The sequence below is a fragment of the Vombatus ursinus genome, unplaced genomic scaffold, assembly GCF_900497805.2.
Source record: "Vombatus ursinus unplaced genomic scaffold, bare-nosed wombat genome assembly UNPS02015398.1, whole genome shotgun sequence".
Classification (NCBI taxonomy): domain Eukaryota; kingdom Metazoa; phylum Chordata; class Mammalia; order Diprotodontia; family Vombatidae; genus Vombatus; species Vombatus ursinus.
This window is the reverse complement of record NW_020955176.1, coordinates 429,540-453,867: the sequence shown is the minus strand read 5'-3', so window position 1 is coordinate 453,867 and position 24,328 is coordinate 429,540. Positions and strand designations below refer to the sequence as shown.

The window sequence follows — 24,328 nt, the reverse complement described above, 5'->3', positions numbered from 1 at the left end:
AAAATGCTATTAAAAATAAATGAGACTACAATAACATATACATTATATATTATGACCATCTGGGATTTAGATCAAGAATACAGGGATGGTTTAACATAAGGAAAACTATTAATATAAATTGATTATATCAATAAAAGAGTAACAAAAGTCATATGATTATATCAATAGATGCAGAAAAACCTTGTGACAAAATACAATACTCACTCCTATTAAAAACACTTGAAAGCATAGGATAAATGGATTTTTCCTTAAAACGATAGGAAATATCTACCTAAAACCATCAGTAAGCACTATTTATAATGGGAATAAGCTAGAAGCCTTCCCAATAAGATCACAAGTGAAACAAAGATGCCAATTATCACTAATACCATTCAATATTGTATTAGAAATGCTAGCAATAACAAAAAGGAGAAAAACAAATTGAAGGAATCAGAATGGGAAATGAGGTAATAAAACTATCTATTTTTGCAGAAAATATGATGATAAACTTGGAAAATCCTAGAGATTCAACTAAAAAGCTAGCTGAACAATAATTTTGGCAAAGTAGCAGGTAATAAAATAAACTCACATGCATCATCATCATTTCAATATATCACCAACAAAACCTTGCAAGAGACAGGAAGAGATAACCCATTTAAAATAATCATAGACAGTAGAAAATACCTGGGAACATACCTGCCAACACAAACACAGGAACTACATGAACACAATTATAAAACACATTTTATACAAATAAAGTCAGATTTAAATAACTGGAGAAATATTAGTTATTCATGAGTAGGCAGAACCAATATAATAAAAATGACAATTCTACTTAAACTAATCTACTTATTCAATGCAATCCCAATTAAATGGGCCAAAAGTTATTTTACTGAGCTAGAAAAAAAATAATAAAATTCATGTGGAAGAACAAAAGGTCAAGAATAGCAAAGAATTTAATGAAAAATGCAAAAAGAAGAGGTTTAGTAATATCAGATGTTAAAATATATTATAAGGCAGTAATTATCAAAACTATCTGTAACTGGCTAAGAAATAGAAAGCTAGATCAGTGGAACAGAACAGACATACAATACACAAGAGTAAATGGTTATAGTAACCTTGTGTTTGACAAATGTAAAGATTTAAGCTTTTGGGATAAGAATTCAGTGTTGGGTAAAAATTGTTGGTAATTGGGTATAGAACAATATCTTACACCATTTACCAAGATAAGGTCAAAATGCATACATGACCTATATCTAAAGGGAAATAGAACTAAATTAGAAGAACACAGAATCTAATACCTATCAGATTTATGGATAGGATAAGAATTTATTAATAAACAAGAGAGTGAATTGTGAGATATAAAATGGATAATTTTGATTACATTAAATTAAAAAGGTTTTGTACAAACAAACCAATGTAGCCAAGATTAGAAGGGAAGCAGAAAATTGGGGGAAAATTTTTATAGCTTCTCAGAAAAAAGATATATAGAGAAATATAGAGAACCATGTCAAATTTATAAGAACATGAGTCATTCCCTAAGTGAGAAATAGTCAAAGGATATGAAGAAGCAGCTTTTCAATGAAGAACAGTCATATAATCATATGAAAAAAATGCTCTAAATCATTATTGATTAGAGAAATATAAATTAAAACAACTTTGAGATATCATCGTATATGTATCAGATTGGTTAAAATGACAGAAGGGGAAAATGACAAATGTTTAAAGGGATGTGGAAAAATTGGGACACTAATAACATTGTGAGTGGAACTGTGTGTGAATGGATACAATCACTTTGGAGAGCAATCTGGAATTACGCCCATAAGAGTTATAAAACTATACATACCCTTTGACCTAGCAATACCACTACTAGGTCTGTTTCCCAAGGTAATTAGGGAAAAAAGAAAAGAACCTACATGTTCTAAAATATTTATAGTACTTCTCTTTGTGGTGGCAAAGAACTGGAAATTGATGGGATACCCATCAATTGGAGAATGGCTAAACAAGTTGTGGTACATGATTGTGATGGAATACAATGAACAGGTTGATTTTAGAAAAACATGGTAAGACTTGCATGAAATGAGCAGAACCAAGAGAACATTGTATATAGTAACAGCAATATTGTTCAAAGAAAAACTGTGAATGACTAAGTTATTCTGAGTATTGTACTCAAATCAACAAGGACCTATGAAGGAAGATGCTGTCTACCTTCAGAGAAAGAACCAATCAACAGAAGTATGCATAGTATGGTTTTGCATGTGCATGCGTGCGTGCGTGCGTGTGTGTGAGAGAGAGAGAGAGAGAGAGAGAGAGAGTGAGAAATGACTGCCTTCTCTAGTGCAGGTGGAGAGGGAGGGAGACAATTCAGAACTGAAAAAGTAACAAGAAAATTAATTCAAAATTAATTTTTTTAAAGCCACAAATACTTTGTAAAACTTCAGATACAGTTTTAGTACACCCTTTTTGTGCCACACTCCTCCAATTTGGCTACCCTCTTACTTGTTCCCTGGGCCAAAAATACCATTGTTTTTAATCATTTAGCTAACATACACTTAGTAGACTTAATACACTTTTGCATATACATGTATTAATTATTCAAATGGAAATATTACTTTATTTCATAAACTACAAATTCACTTAAAAGCATTGAAAAATCCACAGTAGCTTTTTGTCTTTATTTTCTCAATCAATGAATACTAAAACTATAATTATCATCATGTGTATGTGGTGGGGAGGAGGGTAACAGTTCCCAAATCTGGGGAGAGGGAAGAGTGAACTAGCAGCTTTTATGCTTAAAGGCTAGAACAACTAATCTAGTTCGACTCTTTCATTTTAGAGTTCAAAACACTGACTCCAAATTTAAGAGGACTTACCATTACACCACCTCACAATCTCTGTATGTTTTGGTTTTCTCATCTGCAAAATGGAGTTAATAATAGCTATACTACCCGTACTTCAGAGGGTCACTGAAATGAACGAGTATATATGTATATTATTATACACACACACACACACACACACACACACGTTGTTGTTCAGTTGTTTCAGTCATGTCTGACTCTCTATGACCCAATTTAGGGTTTTCTTGGCAAAGATGCTGGAGTGGTTTGCCATTTCCTTCTCCAGCTCATTTTACATATGAAGAAACTGAGGCAAACAGGGTTAAGTGACTTGCCAGAGTCACAAAGCTAGTAAATGTCTGAGACCGAATTTGAATTCAGGTCCTCCTGACTGTGGCCCCAGCACTCAATCCACTGCACCACCTACCAGCCCACATATGCATATATGTGTGAAGTATTTTATGAAGCGTTACATAAATGTCAACTATCATTACTCCTCCATGAATCAAGGGTTGCACTTGAGGACCTAGAAGGCCACATGTGGCCTGGAGGCTGCAGGTTCCCCAACCCTGACTTACCATTTGCAACTTTCTTCACTTTTGCCCAGTGGTTTCCAAAACTTTTACCCTTTCAGAAGTAATCTACACAAATAACCTTCTTGGCTCATATTTTATTCAAATAAAATCAAGAATTTATTGCAGTACCTATAACAACAAATAATGTATAAAATAACCACCATACCATTTTGTCATTGAATCACAGACTTAAGAGATGGAAAGGACCCTAGATTATCTAGCCCAACCCCTTCATTTTACAGTTTAAAAAGTGAGACCCAGAAAGGTAAGTGACTTGCCCAGAGAAGTGGGGCAGGGTAGTATGTAGATGAGCTAGGCTTTGAATCCAAGTTCTCTGACTCTAAATCCAACACTTTCCACTGAATTATATTGCATCCCAAAGGCAAAGAAAAAACACGATGGAGGTAGGTAGCCCCCCCACCCCCACCCCAAAGTTAAGCCTCTGCACTCAGATATGTTGAAGCTCCAGTAAGGCCTAAACTCAGTGGCTAACTTGCTTTTTCAGAAGGGAGATATAAGACTCAGGACCTGACCAAGGTCCATAAGAGTTCATCCAATCTCCCCAGAGGAAAGTTCTGGGCCTGTCTTCCAATAGGGTCCTGGTGAAGATATACTCCCGTTCCACCACCTCCTCCCAGTTGGAGCAAATTTGAAATTTGCTGTCCTAGTCTTGCTTTTGTTGATAGGAGCTTTGCTTTCATTGAAAAAAGGTTAAGTAATTACAAGGGAGCTTTACTTGAAAAAATACAATAATTCTGACCATTGCTTCACATCTTCTACTACCACCTCCCTTTAAGTCTTACAAATCTAATAGTTTGGAAAACTTTGCTCTAGCCCAGCCCTACTTCTCTAAAGTCTATCTTTTATTCAAGGTTCAGCTCAAGTCCAATTTCCTCCAGAAAACAATCACTCCTCTTCTACACTCTTAAAACACTAACTATACCACTCATATAGGGTCATTAGTCTATATCTTCTATACCTAGCACACAACAGCGTCCTACAGTTAGCAAGCAGTCAATGTGTGTTTATGATTATGAAAAATCATTACTAATGCAATAGGTCTAGCCTAGAAGGTTTTGTTCATAAACGAAAATTTTGACTGACCTTAGCTGAAGTAGAGTACAGAAAACTTAAGCTATTTACTAGAAGGCAAGTGAAGTCATCATCTGAAACTCTGACCTAGATCAGATAATCAGAACTGTGCTTCCCAGGATATCATTCATTCATTCAACAAATATTTAAGTTATGTATTAAGTCTACAGCTCTACTAACAGATCTGGGGCAGGACAGCAGGGGAAAGGGAGCAGAGAGTGGTGAAGGGGAAGAGATACAAAGCAGTATAACAGACTACTTCTCAAAGTTATCAACCTGGTTTGGGAAAAAAAGCCACACACAGCAAAAAGACAATACAAGACAACAGTACCAGATCTTACTGGTACTTAATGGCCCAGACTTAAATGCTACCTTCTCTACAGCTTGAATTAACTTCTCCTTTTGCCTAATACTCAACATTTTCACAGAATGTCAGAATTAGAAGGAACCTCAGAGATCATCCTGACTAACACACATTAAGTCTCTTCTACAAAATCCCCAACAAGCAGCTATTCAGGCTCTGCCTGAAGACTCGCAATAAGAGGGAAACCACTACCTCCCAAAACAGTCCATTCTGCTTTGCTTTGGGGTAATGATTTGTCAGCATGTTTTCCTTTAAATCAAGCCTAAATTTGACTCCCTGAAACATCTACCTACTGCTCCTTGTTCTGCCCTCTAGATTCAAGCAATAAAAATAAATAAATAAAATTCCTGTTTCATGACAACCCTTCTAATTCTTGAAAAGAGCTGTCCTAAAGTCAGGGGGCCCTGTCTCCCCTAATCTTCTCCAGGACAGCTATCACCACTTTCATTTTGCTGAATAAAAACAACTGCTACAAACATGAACTAACCACAAAAAAAAATTCTCATAATAAATTAGAAACTTCCTATACTGGAAAAGAATGCTAGGGCAACATCAGCTCCCACCCAATAGCCTTGTCTATCTCTGCATGACATCTGAGAAAGTCTTCTTTCCCTACAAAACTGTAGGCTTCTTTTGAGCAGGGATCAGGCGCTATTTATCTTTCTTTTATCTGCATACCAAGAATCCTGCTGATGGCAAACACTAGATGGTCATTTGCTTCATTAAATTGGCATTAGGGTTACAAAGACCAAAACTATAGATTCAAATTCTCTTTCAAGTACAGGATCCAACTTTCAAACTGACTACTGGATACCTCAATCTAGATATGTCTATTATGGCACCTCAAGATAAGTTTGTACAAAGCACAATTCACCTCTCCTACAAAACAAATTCGCTGTTTTGAATGAAGCATTTCTTAAGTATTTACTAAGCACTAAGTGCTAAGGATATAAAAAGAAAAGTCAGACGGCCCCTGCTCTGCAGGAGCTCCTGTTCTACTGGAGGAGATGCACCACACACAGAAGATTTCAGTTGCTCATCACATGGAAGGTCCCATGATCTTCAGGGGGTAGCAGCCAATCAGACAGTAATGCCTTTTTCTTCAATGTCATTTCCACTGATCAAACTCTATCAGTTTCTCATGTTGAATGATTCGATAGAACCAAGCCTGGATTCTGATGACAAGACCTTTCTTTTCTGGGTGGCAATGGCATGGCTGCAGTGCCAGCAGCAGTGGCCAGGCTGCTTACTTCTCAAGAGTTCTTCCTATCTGACAATAAAACCACAATTTACCCAGACACCCATACTGCAAACCTCACCTTCAACTTTTCCTTATCCCTCCCGTATCTATTCACTTACTAGATCTTGCCAATTCTACCGCTGATATCTTGGATCTGTGCCGTTCTATTCCCAGTGCTAAAACCTCAGCACCCACCTAGATTACAACAGCCTGAATGATATCCTTTCCTCTAGCCTCTCAACTCCACCACCTTCTCCAGAATTCACCCTTTATACCAAAGCCAGATCAATTTTCCTTACCAAGAACTAGAACATGTTTTCCTCTGCTCAAAATCTTTCATTGGTTCCTTACTGCCTACCAAGCAAAGTCCTCCTGATCTTGTGTCTTCATCTTGACTTCATGGCTCTCTACAACCTGGCACCCCACTATATTTCTAATTTTACCTCATATTACTCTTTTCCATGAGCCACACTTGAGCCAAACAAGCCTATTCACTGTCCCTGGTGCAATGAAAATAATGCTGGATTTGGAGTCAGAAGACCTGAGTTCAAATCCCAGCTTTGTCACTTACTAACTGCATGATGATGGGCAAATCACTTAGCCTAGCTAAGCCTCAGTTTCCTCATTTGTAAAATGAAGGAGATGGATTAGATGGCTTCTAAGGTCTCTTCCAGCTTTAGATCTATGATCCTAATCACACCGTCTTTCAGTTTCTATGCTATTACTCAAGATGATCCCTATGCCTTTCATGTTTTCTTTATTACTTCCACGTTTTTAATTCCCACCCATCTTTTAATATCCAACCCCAATGTTATTTTTTCTAGGAAGCCTTCCCTAAACCCTCCAGCTAGAAATGACTTTTCCTTCCTTTGACCTTACAGAGCACTCTGTACCTGTCATATGCTCTTATTATATTCTCTTCTGCTATTATTATATAGTATTGCATAGTGTATATTTAATGTATCACCCCTAGGTAGACTTTATAAGACCTGGTTACTGCTTTAAGCAGAACTATGTCTCAGCTACCTTTGTATCTCTTTCTCAAAATCTAGCAGTGATTTGCACGTAAATGTCTGGTGAATGAATAAATTAATTAAATGAGTAAGAATTAGGTGATGGGACACTCCAGGCAGGGGTGAACAGCATAAGCAAAATACAGAGGAAGAAATAATCCTGGCATAGTTGGAGCTCACTCTGGCTAGAATAAAACTTTCATGAAGGGAAAAAGCAGAATGAATGAATTATAAAGCATTTGTTAAAGACATGATGCAGCCAGATAGCAGAGGGCCTAGAATGCCAGGTTATCTAATATCTGATGGTACTTGATGGAAATAAAATGGTAATTCACTCATTTCAATTATTTAACATATAGTCAAGTTCAAAATGTGTATAATATCTGAACTACTTTTCAATTAAACTCCTATTTAGAATTGTTTGGGCTTTATAAAGATTATGCCTCTATGTGAATAATACTTGCCATCTATAAAAGGTTCCTCAGCAGTTCAATTAGCCTTTCAACAATTAGACAACAGTACTTTGTTCCCTTAGGAGACGAGCATAACACTAAAACTTACATTGGCTTAACAGAAATACTGATGATTAAATAACAGCTAAAACCAACTTTAGCTGGTATTAGAGAAGACCTTCAAAATAAGTTAACTTTTACCAAGTATTATTGACCATCCTGCTCAGCTCTTTTAGAACAATCATACTTCACAAAGGACTCAGCCCACAACATCTCTTAATTTCTGCTAGTACAGACAAGAACACAACTAGATCTACCTACTTGTTGGTACTACGTTGTTGGCAGCACTCCCTTCTCCTTCTGATGGCTCTGCAGCAATGGTGTCTTGGCTTGGTTCTTTAACCCTTTCCTCAGTGAGAAGGCTTACTGCTTGGGTTATATCACCATTACTAGCCTAGAAAAGAAATGGAAATATCTGTAGTAAAGCATCAGAGTCAAGGACAGACTGCTCAAAGAACTGTCTGGTTAGCAAGTTCTTATTATTCTAGGTCAATTATTTTCCTTAGGTTCAACAAAAGGGAAAAAGGCAAGCCAAAGAATCTAGTTGCTTATAACAGACTAAATAGCCAGCTAAATTATCCAGTGCTCTAATTCCAATATAGAATACCTACAGGAGTAGTTGGAAACTTTTTGTAATGGGGCAGGAAGTGGAAGGACAGAGATATGAGAGGAATGATGTTGGGCAAGTGATAGTTGCTTTGGAGATGGCAGCATAGGTTGAACAGCCACATATTGGTTGCCCAAAGTTGGGTGGCAGTAGTGTCTTCAGTGATTCCCTGACACAGAATCTTTTCCAGATATACTGCATGGAAGTGCTGCTCAGCAGACAGATTACCACCCTTCCTCCCTTAACAGACTGTTGCCAAGGTTTAATTTCTACATAGCTCTGCTGATAAAATTAAAATATAGACAATAACTTCTCTAAATGTCTTTGCTAAAAAGACTCTTCAAACTAACCTTCAAAGCTTCATGAAGAAAGGAGGGGTCCTGGATTCCAGTGATTTCCCTCAGTTGATTTAATAGCATTTGGCAGCTCTACATTTGGAGGGGAAAAAAAAAGAGCAATATCAGAATAGGGGCAAACCTGCAAAAACTTCAAGGACTGCAATAATATAATTTGAGGAACCAACTTGTAAACTCACTTTTCCTAAGAGATAGAAGCAGCACATACTTACTATCCCAACCAGACCTACTACAGAAACCCAGAGTATATAACAGTTTACTCATGAGTCAAGATTTTGGGCACTAACTGATAAGAAATACATACAAACAATACAATTGAAAATACATTTAAGAGTCATATTCAAAGTCACAAAAGTATTAGAGTGGGAAGGGAATGTAAAAATCAACTAGTTCAGCTCCAGTTTAGAGGTGAGGAAACTGAGGCCCACAGAGGTAAAGTGACTTGCAAAGGTCAGAGAGCTATTAAGAGACAGAAGAACCCTAGCCCTAACGAAGCTTAAAGTGCCCAGGTACTTCTTGATCCAATAAGCACCAACATGAAGACATATAAGAAGTCCAAGGAATGTGCATGGGTATGAGGATGGGCTATTTTAAACTTGGCTAAGCATACCATTTGGTTGTGTGTCATTTTTCATTTGTAAGCTTCCAAATATGCTGTCAGTTACTGATACAACCAGTAACTGCTTAAAACTGGAACACTAGCTGCTTAGGAGTAAGAAAATAAAAATAAAGGTAAAACTATTTTTGAATTCCAAAATAACCCAATAAAAAAACTAAGGGATTCCCTCTGTCTTATCAGCAAACTGCCAGTCAGCAAACAATTTAATAATTCCTAAATAACAAGATCTATTTAGAATCCTGTGCAGTCATTCAGTAAATAAGGATTTATTAAGGGCCTACTATGTGCCAGACACTATGTTAAGTGCTGGAGATACAAAGAAAAACCAGTACCCACTGTTAAGAAATGTGCATTCTCATAGGAGAGACCACATGCAAACAACTATATACAGGGTAAACTGTAGGTAATCTCAGAAGGAAGGAACTAGAATTAGGCACACGAAAAGGCTTTTTTCAGAAAGTGGGATTTTAGCAGAGACTTGAAGGAAGCCAAGGATGGCAGGAGTTGGAGATTCTAGGGGAGGGAGAGCATTCTAGGCAAGGGGAACATTCAGTGAAAAAGTAAAGAGTAGGGAGATGAAGCATCCTGGGTGAGGAACAGCAATGAGGCCAGTATCAACAAATCTCAAGAAACAGGGCAAAATATAAGAAGACTGGAATGGTAGAAAGGGGCCAGGTTATGAAGAACTTTAAAAGCCAACCAGAAAATTTTATACTTGATCTTGGAGTTAATAGAGGGCCCTTGTAGTTTACTGAATAGGAGTATGACATGGTCAAACCTGTTTTTTAGGAAGCTCAATAGCAAATGCTAGGGAGAGGCTGAAGATTAATAAGTTATGGTAACAGAAGTGGCAATATGCTAAGAGAACACAGGATGAAAAAGGATCACTTGTGCCTGCAGAGGGGTTTGTCTTAGCAAGGAGAATACAAGAGGTGAACGAGGAGATAGTGACAGAAAGTACCTGATTGATGTGAGATGAAGAGAAGAGAAGAGGGACCTCTTCATGAATGACCCCAATTTTTCAGTGAATGAGTTAAGGTCTCAGGTTACTCAGGTTAGAGGGTAGAGGGAAGGAGAGCCATGAGAACTAGGTTTTTTGCAGAAAGAGAAATCACAAAATACCTCTTAACAAGGTTCAATTTGCCAGCTTGACTTAGGGAACAAGGATCTTTATGATAACTGTCAAGGGATTGTACTGCTTACCCTAAAACAAGGAGTCCAGTAGATGAGACAAGTTTTATCAAATCTACAGAATAAAAGTTTTAGTAAGACTAATTTCTCAGTTAGTTTGTATTTACTGACATTTGTACAGACAGATTTCAGTCTTATTATAAGATATCTGAGCATTTTTCTTTGATGATTTCTAGAAATATGGTATCTGGACCCTTTTTTGGTCATGGCTTTCAGGTAGTCCAAAGATCCTTAACTTTCAGGTCACTAGTTTTTCTTAGGGAACACCTTTTCTTTTTTTCCTTTTTAATCTTTTGATTTTGCTTCATTTTTTTGGTTTGTTTGTTTTCTCATAGTCACTGGCTTTTATTTTGCCCATTCTGATTTTCAGGGAGTTTGTTGCTTGGCCAAGGTTTTATACCTCTTGTGCCAAGCTGTAAATTCTCTTTCAGATTCTTTCTTCCATAGTTCTTTCTTTTCCAATTTTTTTTTAGTACACTCAACTGGTCTTTAAAATCATTTTAGCTCTTTATTTTTAACTCTTCCTCCATTTCTTTTAGGAATTCTAATTGGACATGTACTTAAGCTTCACTTTTCTTTGAGGTTCTGCTTTTAGACGTTTTGGAGTCATTCTCTTCTTCTTGGTCTGTGTCTTGAGAACCCTGTCGTCATAATAATTCTTTATCATGGTATTATTATTATTAATAATATTTTGCTCATTCTTCCAGTCTCTTTCCTAAATTTGGACTTTGTTAGGTCCAGGCTCTGTGAATTTCTGGAGGAAAGGCATGAGCTGGTCTTGTTGCTGCTTTGTTGAGGTTTGTTATTCCAGGCTCTCAGGGATCAGCTCAGGCTAGGGGCCTTCAGGCTTTCAGTGCTCCAAAGTGGTCTGATCCAGGGCAAAGTCTGATTGCTGCCCCCTTGGTCTGAGCTCTGAAAGTCCCTGATCTGAGTTTGGGTCTGAGCTACAGAAGACCGCTGCTGGACTTTGCCTCTTTCAGCCAGTTCTCAAGAGAAGAATTTCAAGCTATTAATAACTATGAAATACTCCAAAATATTAATGATAAAAGAAATGTAAATCAAAACAACCCTGAGGTTTTACCTTACACCAGGCAAATTAGCAAAGATAACAAAAGACTGGAATAGTCAATGCTGTGACAAGATAGTGGGCACACTAGTGTGTACTGCTGGTATAGCTGTGAATCAGTACAACCATTTTGGAAAGCAATTTGAAATTACACAAATAAAGAGACTAAAAATATGTACCCAAATAAAGTCTATACCCTTGTTCAAAAAGATTTCACAACTAGGATTATATCAAAAGGAGTTCATTCATAAGAAAAAAAAGTCCTCACATACACCAAAATTTTATAGCAGCTCTTTTTCAAAACTGCAAAACAAAACAAAAAACTGGAAACAAAGCAGATGCCCAGTGATTGCAGTATGGCTAAGCAAATTGTGGTGCATGAATGTAATGGGAGGAATGATGAATACAGAAAAGTTTGGAAAGATCTACATAAACTGATAATAGAGTGAAGAAAGCAGAGTCAAGAAAACAATGTGTGTGTATGTGTATATATATATACATTCACACACATAACTACAACAACGTATATAAAAATCATCACCAAAAAAATCAAAAGTGAACTTGCAAAATTACAAAGAACAAGCATGGCTCCAAAAAAATATATATATGAGAAGACACCCCCAAATCTACCACTATGCAGAAGTAGTCCAGGAATATGGTACATTGCACTTATTTTTTACTTTTTTCATGTTTTTATCAATTTTGATTTTTTTCTCTTTTTTTGTCTTTAAAAATTATTGTTATATGAGACAGCTCTCTGGATGGTAGAGGGAAAAGGGAAACTGAAAAAAAATTTGGTCATGTGAAAAAAAAAAGACATCAATAAAACTTATTTTAAAAACTTAAAAATCTTTAAAAAGTTGCCAAATACATAGGATTAACCAAGATCACCTAGCTTCAGAGGCAGGTCTTATAAATCAAGCAGGCATTTATTAAATACCTATTATGTGCTAAGCACATGTTGAATAATACAATTGTTGTTCAGCTTTTTCAATCGTGTCTGACACTTCGTGACCCCTTTGGAGTTTTCTTGGCAAAGATACTGGAGTGGTTTGCCATTTCCTTCTCCACCTTGTTTTACAGATGAGGAAACTTAGGCAAACAGGGTTAAGTGACTTGCCGAAAGTCACCCAACTAGTGTCTGAGGCTGAATTTGAACTCAGCTCTTCCTGATTCCAGGAAATTTCCGTCATCTTCTTGAGGGCCACACAAACGAGTATCTGTGAAGCAGGGTCTGCGACCTGGCCTCAAGGCTGAGTTTGGTACCCATGCTATTTAAACCACATTACAATGACTCTCCAAGAATATGTGAGAAATAACACTCATAACTAGTTAATTTCAATCTAATCCTTAGAGGGCAGTATGTGATACAAGTCTAGCTCCACCTTATCTGTCTTAACTGTTGTCATTTATCTAGTTTTCCCAGTGTCCTCTTTTCCTACATGTCCATTCTCACCCACCTTGGTACTTTTGCTCACTATTCTCTCGCCTCACCTAATTTGACATCTTCCACTTTTAGGTCAATAAGCTGCCATAGTAGTTAGGTGATTGATGGATTGAGCACTATGCCTGAAGTCAAGAAAGACTTCAATTCAAGTCTGGCCTCAGACATTTACTAGATGTATGACTTTGGGCAAGTCACTTAACTTCTGCCTCTTTTTTTTTTTTCCATCTGTTAAATGTACCTATCTCCTAGGGTTGTTGTGAGGATAAAGTCAGATAATTTTTGTAAAAGCACTTTTCAATCATTTAAAGCCCTATATAAATGCTATTAATAAAGTTCATTTGAGAGATGACTAGCTGCAAACTAGGGGAGGTGGGAGGTTTAAAAACACTAAAAGTTCACTTAAAGATATATAAAAGGTAGGGAGAAGTAATAAATCACATCTAGTTTAAGAGATGTGAATTTTGTCTCTGACTATACTGTAAACTTCCTGACTGGCCTGGAGTAGTGGAAAGGGATTTGGAATTCAAAAGGAACTAAGAAATTAACTAGTTCCACCCCTGTTGTCTGACTGATGAAGAAGTTGAAACTCTGAATGACTTGTTGAAAGTCAGAGTCAGTGGCAGAGGCAGGATTTGAACCCATGTTATCCAACTACATATTCTATGTGCTCTTTCTCCTGGACCATGCTAACTTTGTGGTTTTCAGTTTCCTCACCTTTAAAATGAGGGGATTGGCACTGATAATCTCCAAGGATCCCTTCTAGTTCTAAACCTATGAAACTGTGACAAGAATCCAAATCACAGGCTTAGGTTACAACTTCACTGTATACTAATAGCTGTTCAATACTTGCTAAACTGAATAAAATGACAATGGCCATTTGAAAAGTTAATTTCATTGATTTCTAACTATACTAATATATACACTCCTTAATCCCTATAATAACATGGTTTATGATTCTTCCCATTTAATTATACCAGAAGCCAAGTCAAATACCCCCAAAATTATAACAATTATAGATAGATGAGTGTAAAGCAATGGAAAGGCCCCTGAACTGAGTGGGGGTCTTCATGTTCAGCTTCAATCACTGACTAGCCAAGCGACTTTAACCTCTCTGAGAATCAGTTTCTCCACCTACAAAATGAGAAAGTTGGATTAATTGACCTCTAATGTCCCTTTCAGTTCTGATATCCTATAAAATATAACAAAGCTATCAGGCCTGCTGGGACTCACATTCCAACTTTTCAGAACCTCTGGGCTTGTTTTCTCAGTGGAAACTTACATACTTCACTTGAGACTAAACCCTACTACTGCATATGGGCAGGCTAAGACCTGTTAGGATGTAACACTAGTTACAACCTATGTACAACCCTATCACATCAATGCAGCTGAACAGAATAAATCTTAATTACAGTGAAGGTTGAGAGCCAAATGGTTTGTATTTCCTTTTGCCAAGTATATAGTTTTCAAAACAAAGAACTCTTCTTTTCTAGCCCTAGAGGCAGAGAATAGACACTTAAACACAAACCAGCAGAGAAGAAACTCAGGCTTTTTGACTTCCATAAAGTTTGGTGGTTTTATGCAAGCTCCTTCAGCTTTACGGGTCCAAGTTTTCCCAGGTAAAGAGAAGAGTAACTGTCACTTTGCAAGGAACCATAACTAGTCAAGAATCAACTTTGGTATACAGAATATATGAAAACACAAATTGGCTCAGACTCATAGTATTTAATTTACAATGGATTAGGAAAATAGAATCAGTTAAACAGCTGGGGAAGAGTCATGACCTTAAAAAACTATCACCTAAACCCTTTCTCCTGTAAGGAAAGTAGATTTTCCTGTACAAGATGAGACTTTTAAGTTCTATTCAAATACTTCAATGTAGAGATGTTCTTCTCACCAGTCTGAAGCACATCCTTACTGACATCATTTGCTTATGCTCCTATAATATGCTTCTCAATTTTAAATTAATAAATAATTGATGTAAAAGCCTATTCTTTCACTATATCCCAACATCTAAAAGATGTCTTTTAAACTGACCTGAAAAATTACTGCTGCATATTTCTAGTTTTAAAAATAACAGTGACCAAAGAAAGTAATAATGCTATTAGGGCCCAAGGAAAACACATTAATCTGGCAAGTGGATAAAGAAATGAATTTAGCTATGAGCTATGCAGTAATTCAAGTCAACATTTACTGAGTACCTACTAAGTACAAGGCACTGTGGTAGGGGTCAGGGATACAAGGACACAAATGAAATACTCTGACTTGAGTTTATATGCTACTGTGGGGTGGGGGTGGAGAAGATACAACATGCATACAGATAAATGCAGAAAGGTATTTTGAGGAGGGAGAGAGAATAGTAATCCAAGCATAAAGTAGACTACAAGAAAGGGAATTTGTCTCTTTCACACACACATTATACATCTTCAGCACCTAACACAACTGAATATAGCAATTATTTTTTGAACTGAGAATTTTAAAATATTGAACTTAACCAATTTCAATCAAAATTAATATTTTTTATATTCAAGAGAACAGAAAAAGAATTGTACATGAAACTGTACTATGCCTTGCTTTTCCTTTTTCGTATATATAAATTCAACACATAATTTTCAAAGCTGCCCTACTTGTCTATAATTTCTTCTGCTCTCTTCTATGCTTTAAAAAAATTCTTCCATGACCTTCTTTTCATCATCTCCCTCTTCATTCCCGTTGGGAAAAACAACAACAACAACAACAACAAAAAACCCTTTAAACAAAAATGCAGAGTTATAGTCAAGCAAAATAGATTCCTACAGTGACTCTGTTTTAAATACATTTCTCATTCTGGACCTTGAGTCCATCACCTCTTTATTTATTTGCTTCCTGACAGAAATTTATCTATTGGGGAATAGCTCTTCTTTTTATAAGTTTTAATCAGTTCCTTACATATCTTGGATATGAGACTTCTATCAGAGAAACTCGATCACAAAATCTTTTCAATCAACTGTTTCCCATCCAATTTCACATGGGAAAAGAGAAAAAAAAAGGTAAATTTTATTTTTTTGTTCAGTTTGAAATGCTATTTGGACATCAAGGTAGAGATTACAAGATCAAAGAATTTTAAAGCTGGAAAGGCCCATTCCACCAAATTCATCATTTTATAGGTAATAGAAGCAAGGTTCAAAGGAACTTGGCCAGGATCGCCCAGTAATGGACAGAGCTGTGATCTGATGCCCTATTTGCCAATGCTCTTTCTCCTTAAATTATCTTGTATTAATAAACTGAAAACATACCTTTATACACCCTACATACTCCCTCAGCTTCCTCATCTACACAATGGGGATAAGAACAACAATATCTCCTTCTCATAGTTGTTGTGAAATCAAATGAGAGAATATAAAGTGCCTGCCTCGAAAATCTTAAAGTGTTACACAACTGGTACTTATCACACCTCTAATGTCTCATCCACATGACAGCTCTTCAAAGATCTGAGGAACCCTGTCATGTCTTCTCCCTTCCTTCCATACACACCTTTTCTTTTCTAGGTTCAACTACCCCACTGCTTTCAGTCTTCATTTAGGATGGGATTTTGTGGCTCTTCGCCGAACTCCCATGCTTTACTGCTTATGAGGTTATAGTCTGAGAGCTGGAAATCACATTAGTCCAACTTCTTTATCGTACAGATAAGTGGGTGGAGAGAGATTAACTGACCTGCGGAGGACCACACAGAGAGATGGTAAAAGTAAGAGCCAGAACCAGGCCTTCCAGTCCCAACACCAGTCTCTCCTGAAAAGCACTGTTGCCCCTCATCATCACCTAAAACATGGCGACCCAATCTGAATGCAACACCACAAAATGTGGTCCCTGAGCTTGGTCACTAGGCCTATTTTAATGTAGAAGAAGATCAAACCAGCTTTTTTTTAGTTGCTAGGTCACACAGTTGACTCATATTGAAGTGACTGGCTTTGAAAAAAGAATTTAATTCATTTAACAAACGTGTATTAAGAACGTATCATGTGCAAGACAATCTGCTATGTGCTGCAAGAGACAGAGTCACATTAATTCAGTCCGCATCCTTAAGGACCTTGCTACCTAAGTAAAGAGATGGGCAGAGATGCCAGACAGTGGAGGAATGAGGAAGTAATATAAATGGAAAAGGGCAGCAGACATGGAAAGGTCTTTGTTATAGCTTTAAAGTAGGGGATACCTGTGTATTTGAAGGGAAGATGAAGAGACTGAAAATTCTGGAGTTGACATGGATTTGTAGAAATAGGTCCCTTAGGAGGAGAAAAGGGGAAGGGATCAATATAGTAAAAGTGGAGAGATTCCTTTTGGAAAGATGAGTAAGAGGCAACAAAACTTTGGTCAAATACAGTAGTTAAAGTTAGTACCATATAATCCAAGTTAATGGACATATCCCTCCTTTCCATTAATCAATAAACTGGTTTTTAAGGGAATATACATTAAGTGTGGGAGAAAGGGCTTGTGGTTATAAGACACTGCTGTGTCCAAACAAAATATCAGTATTTTTTTTTTTAAATTTAAAGGGCCTTTCCTTCTTTGATACTGAAAGGAAGAATGAGACAGTATGTATAAAAATACTCAAGTGGAGCTAAGACAGAGGAGTCAGTCCCTGCTGCAGAGCTTCAAATTATTAATGAATAAGAGGAAAGAAGTCATCTGCTTAGATGTGGACAGGGAAGGAGTAGGAGTCTGACAAAAGTAGAAGTTTAGAACAGGTGAGGAGTTCACTAGGGAGTCAGTAAAAGAGAAGTAACTGACCAAATTAAAGGCTATTGCCCTTCTTACTATATCACTTGAGACAGTACTGATAAAAACATACTTGCTATAATCTGACACTTGCTTTTCTTTGATAAAAAAAAATCTTTATAAGTAAACAGAACACATGGTGAGCTCTCTTCTGGTAAGATGCCATTTGTCAGTTTGTTTTATAAATACTCATTGTTTAGCCTAACACCCTTTGCAGTCGATGAAGCAACATTAGAGTTGCAGAAGCAAACCAAGAATTGGCTCATTAGTGTACCAAAAAATACAAATGATCAACAAATTCTGGGCAAAAAGAATTCAGTAAAACAAGAGAAAACAAACAGCTATGAAATCCAATTTTTAGAATTGCAGAAAAATTAGTAAGCTTTTTTGAAACTAGAGAAATTATTAGGCTGTTATTACACAAGAACAAGGTTAATATCCCCTGAACAGGTGACAGGTTTCATGAGATTTCCAAACTGTCTTCATGTGAATATTGCTATAATGCATAGGTTCGAAAAGTGGGTGATACCGCCCCTCTAGGGTCCTGGAACGATTCAGGGGGGCAGTATTTTTTGGAAATCACGCAAATTTCCAAAACAAAACAAAACAAAAAATTAAAGGGTTAAAGAAAGATTTCCAGAGGACACTAAGTAATTTTTTTTAAGGAGGTAGTAGGCTAAATAAGTTTGGGAACCTCTGCATAATCCTTTCTCATTTTGCGAATTGAAGTTTAATGAAATTATAAAGGCTGGTACATAAAACAAAGGAAAATTTGATAAAAGAATGATCAAGTCCCCCCCTAAGTTTGTCATTTTGGCAATTTGTTCTGGGACTACTACATTCTTTTCTGATCAAAATAATGAATGGTTATGTAAGGATCCTGCGACCAACTTTTAAAATTTTAATAGTTCTTGAAGGTAAAGGAAATGGTATAGCACTTTTAAATTAGCAGCATCTTTAAAGGTTAGAGGCATAAGTCCCAGAAAAACCATCCAAGGTCTTCAAAGAATTAAAGCTGTAGGCCACCCAAAAGGCAGCGGATAGATAAATGTAAAGAAGAAGTAAAAAAAAAAAAAAAGGATGAAGTACCTTACCAATGAGAGAAAGGTACATGAATGATCTTATCAGAAAAATGTGTGATCAGAAAAGGAAGACAAGTTGAGGTGTAGACTATTCACTGGTATAGCAAAATGTCATGAAATCTAGAGGAAAGTGTGCCACTTGTAGAGGACTTGTAGAAGAATGTGGACAAGGGTCTAATAGAAGAAGCTTGGAAGGATTTCAATTTACAAGGCTGGAGGAGATTCCAACAGTGAAGAGATCCCAGTTCTATGTAAATGTTGCTCAGTTGTGTCCGAAACCCCTATTTGGGGTTTCTTGCAAAAATACTGGAGTGGTTTGCAATTTTCTTCTCCAACTCATTTACAGGTGAAGCAACTGAGGCAAAGAGATTTAAGTGACTTGGCCAGGGTTACACAGCTAGTAAGTGTCTTGAGTCTGGATCCGAACTCATGAAGATGAGTCTGCTCTAAACTTCTATGGATGTATAAGTCCATTATAACAGTTACTACTGACACATCTATCATATTGGAAAAACACTTTTTTTCACATCAGATTCATTCAAACTGACTGGCTAACTTGAGACACTTCAAACTAGCAAGAACATGAAGTAATCCAAATATGAACTAGCATTTCACTCTTCATCATTTGTCTGAACACAGCAAATCATCAGTACAATATAGCAAATGTCATCACTCTACAAGATACCAGGGATCAAACTACTCATCTGTCAATGTGATTCCAAGCCCTCCAAAAATAGTTTTGACCTAACCAATCCTATTTGCTAAAGACCTAAATATTAGTTATACCCTAAAACAGATCAGGGCACACAAGTTGAGAGCAATGACTGGGTGAAAACCAAGTTAATCTAAATGAAATTTCCATTAATAAGTACATGGTCTCATTAACTAGCAAAGATATAACTGACCTAAAAAGGGTTCACTGTCTTTTAAATGTTTCACTTCTCTTGATCATGGACAGTGTCTTAAAACTAAAACGCTTTCTTCTCTGTTTAAGACATTGCTCTCAAAACAAACAACTAATTTCTAAATCAAAAGGGACAATTTTGGCTCAACTTCCAGTAATCATTTGCAAACAACATGAACAAGAACTAGATAAAAGTCTGGGAAGTTTTCTTTCTTTCTTTTAAAAGAAATTCTAAATAAAGAGGCTTCAAAGAAATCCAATGCAACTTCTTATTAGCTATGAGCAAAATATAAGAAATAAAAGGCAAAAAGTTTTTTTTAATGTGTGTGTGCATATATGGTTAGTTAGATGGTTTTGTGGTTCAGTTTGTCAAGCAAGGTCTTCCAATTCCAAAATATGACTTCTGACACCTAGTAAACTTTCAATATTTCCAGAAACCACTTAGCGGTGTCTCCTCATGTTTACTATCCTGGAAAAAAAAAAAGTACAGTAATTGGGTATAATGTACTTTTGTATCAGCGATTAAAAAAAAAGTTAAAAGCAATTTCTGGCTTTCTAGAATGATGGCACCTGATGCCAAGCATGAGTTTCCTCTTGGAAATTTTTGAGCATCCTACTTCCTAACTGTTTTCATCACATTCTTACTCTCTCCCAAACCTTAGGTACCAGTTCTAATCTACACCAGATTCCTTGGATAACCACGCTGTCTCCTATCTTCCTTATTCTTTTATTGGAAACTGTTACCAACAAGACCAGCTACCCTTTTAAATATCTCCCTGCATGCTTTTGCACTTATCACAGTCTCTCTCTTTGGGAAGCTATTTCTGTCCGTGTCCTCCTCCCCCCACCCCCAATCCCACCATTAGACATTAAACACTAGAATGCTGGGTCTGTGTCAAGTCTTTGTATAGCCAGTGTGGTGCCTCGCATATAGTAGCAGGCTCTTAATCAAAGCGTTTGGAATCGAATAGAGCTCTCCTCTCCCCACCCCCACAAGCCCCCGTGAGTGAGGGTGAGGAATGCTAGTTTGGAAGCCAGCTTCTCCTGGAGAAGAGTTATCAGCCGGGGGGTGTAGGATCCCGGGCTCGAGCATTCAAGTCACTTCAGTGGAACAGGTCCTTCCTCCCCAAACTTTTCGGAGCCCGGAGCATCCTCGCTGCACGAACGGAGCCATCGCTGGAGGTGCTCCCAGGCCCCGAGCCTCCCCAACACCCCCGGCTCGCCGATCGACCGCACCGGCTGCCGCCAGCCCCCCAGCCCCGGGCTCCCCAGCAGCCCCTTCCTTCGGCCGCGGGCTCCGCTCGGCCTCCACTGCCGGCAGCTTCGCCCGCTCGCCCGGCGCCGGCTGCGGCACAAACGCCTGGCCGCCGGCCCGGCCTCCATCCGGCGGGCCCTCCTCCTCGTCCTCTTCCTCTCCCTCCCGCCTGACACCGCTTGGGGGGCCCGACGCGCGCCAGCCCGGCCCCGCCCCGCCCTCCCGGCTCCGCCGCCCGCCCGCCCCGGCCCCGGCGGGCTCACCGAGCCGTGGCTCTCCGCCGCGCTCGCCGCGTCCTCCTGCTGCAGCTCCGCCGTCATGGCCGGGACCACCCTCCCCTTCCCCCCGCCCTCTAGCTCGCTCGCTCGCTAGTTCTCTCTCCCCCTCCGCGGGGTCCGCAGGCGCCCCACCGCTGCCGCCAACGCCACCGCCGCCACCGGACTCAGCCCCGAGGAGGAGACCCTCCCCCCTCAACCACCGCCCCCTGCTTCTGCCTCCGCCTCCGCCTCACAAACCCCCTCCTCCTGGGTTCCGTTCCAGCCCCGCCCCCTTCGCTCGCCCTCCCCTAACCTGGGCGCGCGCGCGCCCCGGGCGGGCCCACCCCGTCGCCAACACCGGGGCCGTGCGCGCGTGCGCATGAGGAGGAGAGGTGGGGAACGAGGGCCTCTCCGCGTGCACGCCCGCTCGGGGTCGCCGAGGCGAGCGGGAGCGCGCGCGGCCCAGAGAGAGGCGCTTCCCGCTCTTCTCACCTTCCCACCTAGCAATTCCTCACGCCCCTTCACGTGACTTCGCTTCGGGTTCATAACGGTCGCCTTCTCCTCCGCTTCTGCCGCGGCGGTTGGGGTTCGGGGTCCGTTGTCTGCCAGGGAAGGAGTTTTTGGAAGCATTGCCGGCTTGGCCCTCCAAATCTCGCCCCCGTCGGCCCCCCTACTTCCCCACACTAACCCGAAACCTAATCTTTCCCCTCGTTAGTGTTGAAACACGAGTACCGATCCTTTGAAGAAGGCGCTTAAAGGACCTGCTGCTTCATATAACCCCATAGATGCCCTCCAGTCTAAAAGGGAAAACTGAGGCATACCGGGCTAGGCTAGGGCAAAAGTTCAGCGGCGAGTCATGCTCCGAGAGTGACTTGCGGACTCCCAGGCCGCTGCCCCAAACGCTGCTTCTTGGATAACCCAGCGTATGTTGGGAGGGTTTCATTTAATTTCGAACTTTAGGAAAGTCGAATAAAAATTCTAGTACTTTAAAACGACAGGTGGGCTAAATGCGATGTGAAACAGACGATGGGAATTACGAAACAGCAGCAAAGCCTCCAATTTTGGCACAAGTTCCACAAGTATAATGATAACTACTTTGGTGTTTGAGGGATTGGGTTAGGACAATGGGTAGCTGTGCTTCTTTAAAAGGTGATAGAATCATAGACTAGAAGGGGAACGTGGGTCTCGAGCTGGAAGAGGGCTTAGAGGTCACGTAATCCAACCCTCTCATTTTACAGAAGAGGAAACTGAGTTGAAGTCAAATGACTTGCTCAGGGTTACACAGATGGCAAAACAGGATTGAACTCAGATCCCTTGGATTCCAAATGCACGGCTCCTTCCGAAGTACCACACTGCCAGGAGCCTTAGGGTTCCTACTCTAACCTCATTCCACTTTAGGAGAAAACAATTGTTACTTGCCTAGTAATCACAACTGCTAGAACCTATGATTCCCTAATTCCTCATCCAGGCCTGCACACCACTGCAGCTGTAATACCTCAGCCTCTCTGATCTGGCCTATCAGCCACAGCTTTGGTGTCACATTTTGCTAATCCATATGGTCACTATTCGTATGCACATATGTAGATTTTGGCACAACTCCTTTTGCAAAATTGATCTTTTGTTTCTGTAGTACCTTTTTTTTCCAATGTATCCTGCCCCCCATTTCCTCCCATAGAGCCATCTCTCCTAACAAAGAAATCAAGAAGAGCAGGACAAAAGCAATTTGCAAAACTAACCGATGCATAGACCTCATCTTACATATTATGCAGTGTTCCACACCTATAGTCACTATTCCTGGAAAGAAAGGAGGGAGGTACAATCTCATTTCTCATCTCTGGGGTCAAGTTTGGTCATTATAATTTTACAATATTCAGTTTTTAATAGGGTTGGGTTTTTTTTTGTTTTTGTTCTTTACATTGTTGTAGTCATTGTGTCTCTTGTTCTCCTGGTTCTTTGTTCATTTTGTATCAGTTCAGGTTTTCCCATTTCTTATACACATTCCCATGTGTAGTCATCACATTCTTTGTTTTCTTCTCATTCAATCATTTCAGTCTTGTCTCACTCTTTGTTACCACATTTGGGGTTTTCTTGGCAAAAATACTGGAGTGGTTTGCCATTTCCTTCTCCAGCTTATTTTACAGATGAGGAAAGTTAGGCAAACAGAGTTAAGTGACTTGCCCAGGGTCACCCAACTAGTGTCTGAGGTTGGATTTGAATTCAGGAAGATGAGTCTTTCTGACTTCAGCCCCAGCATTCTATCCACTGTGCCACCTAGCTGCCCTTCATTGTGTTCTTGAAGATCCATAATACTATTCCATTACATTCATATGTCTTAACTTGTTTCTGTCATTTATTTCTCTGTGTGAATTTAATAAATATCAATATAAGACTTCTTTCCATATGCATATACAAACGAACATTTTCCTTATACAAATGAACATTTTCCTTTGTTTTGTGCTAACAAGGTGCAAATTAGTGCTGATTAATATTGCTGTACTGGGGTATGGAATAGATTCTAACCGCTTCTAAGTTCCCCTTGGCTGGGGGTGGGGTGGGGGGGAAGAGGGGACAGGGAGAGAAGGAATGGCTACTGATTCACTAAATGGTAGGGGGGGAACCTTTATGCTGGAGGGCATAATGGACACTAGTGTGATAGCAGTAACATTTATCAATGGTGTGTTGGGTTTACTAGGCTTATTCTATTGGTGCCTACAATTTAGGTTTATGGAGGTGCTGATATTTGTGGGTTTGCTTCTTTGCCGTTTGAGCTACACATAAAGTCCTTGCTCAAAAAACGTTGATCTTTTTCTCATTTCAGTCCACCAAATTGACATATATTTGCTAGCAGTCCACACCTATATTCCATTGCCTGAAGCTATGTATCTTTATGGTATTTCTTCTACCCCTTCTTTGTTTGACTGGTTTATTGGTTGGTTTTTCTATGGTGGAAAGAAATGTACGAAAATTTCACAGGATAAAAAGTCCTGGAAGGGTCACAATCTACATTGGTGGATGGAACACTTAGAACCGACTAAATCACGGATCCACCAAAATTCACTTATGCTAGGTTGTATCACTGTCTGTATTTTCCTTAGTCATGAAATTTCTTGCCTTGGGAAGATTTTCCACATTATCCTATACCCACACCTTTAAAAAAAAAAAAGAATTGTAGCTCAATAG

General features: G+C 39.0%; 1 protein-coding gene across 6 annotated transcripts in view; it reads right to left on the bottom strand.

The window, feature by feature from the left end:
• Positions 1–21,229, bottom strand: part of USP28 (ubiquitin specific peptidase 28) — a 69,394-nt gene extending 48,165 nt beyond the window's left edge. For 4 of the 6 annotated variants that reach the window (XM_027847360.1, XM_027847365.1, XM_027847362.1 and 1 more), the window contains exons 1-3: positions 21,155–21,229; positions 8,573–8,650; positions 7,877–8,009 (exon numbers count right to left, since the gene is read on the bottom strand). In XM_027847360.1, the coding sequence (XP_027703161.1) occupies positions 7,877–8,009; positions 8,573–8,650; positions 21,155–21,211 (268 nt within the window). In that variant the 5' untranslated portion in view covers positions 21,212–21,229. Of the gene's footprint in view, positions 1–3,397; positions 3,418–7,876; positions 8,010–8,572; positions 8,651–21,154 lie in introns of those variants that run through there. The other 2 variants (XM_027847364.1, XM_027847366.1) reach the window with 2 other exon arrangements.
• Between the last annotated feature and the right edge of the window lie 3,099 nt (positions 21,230–24,328).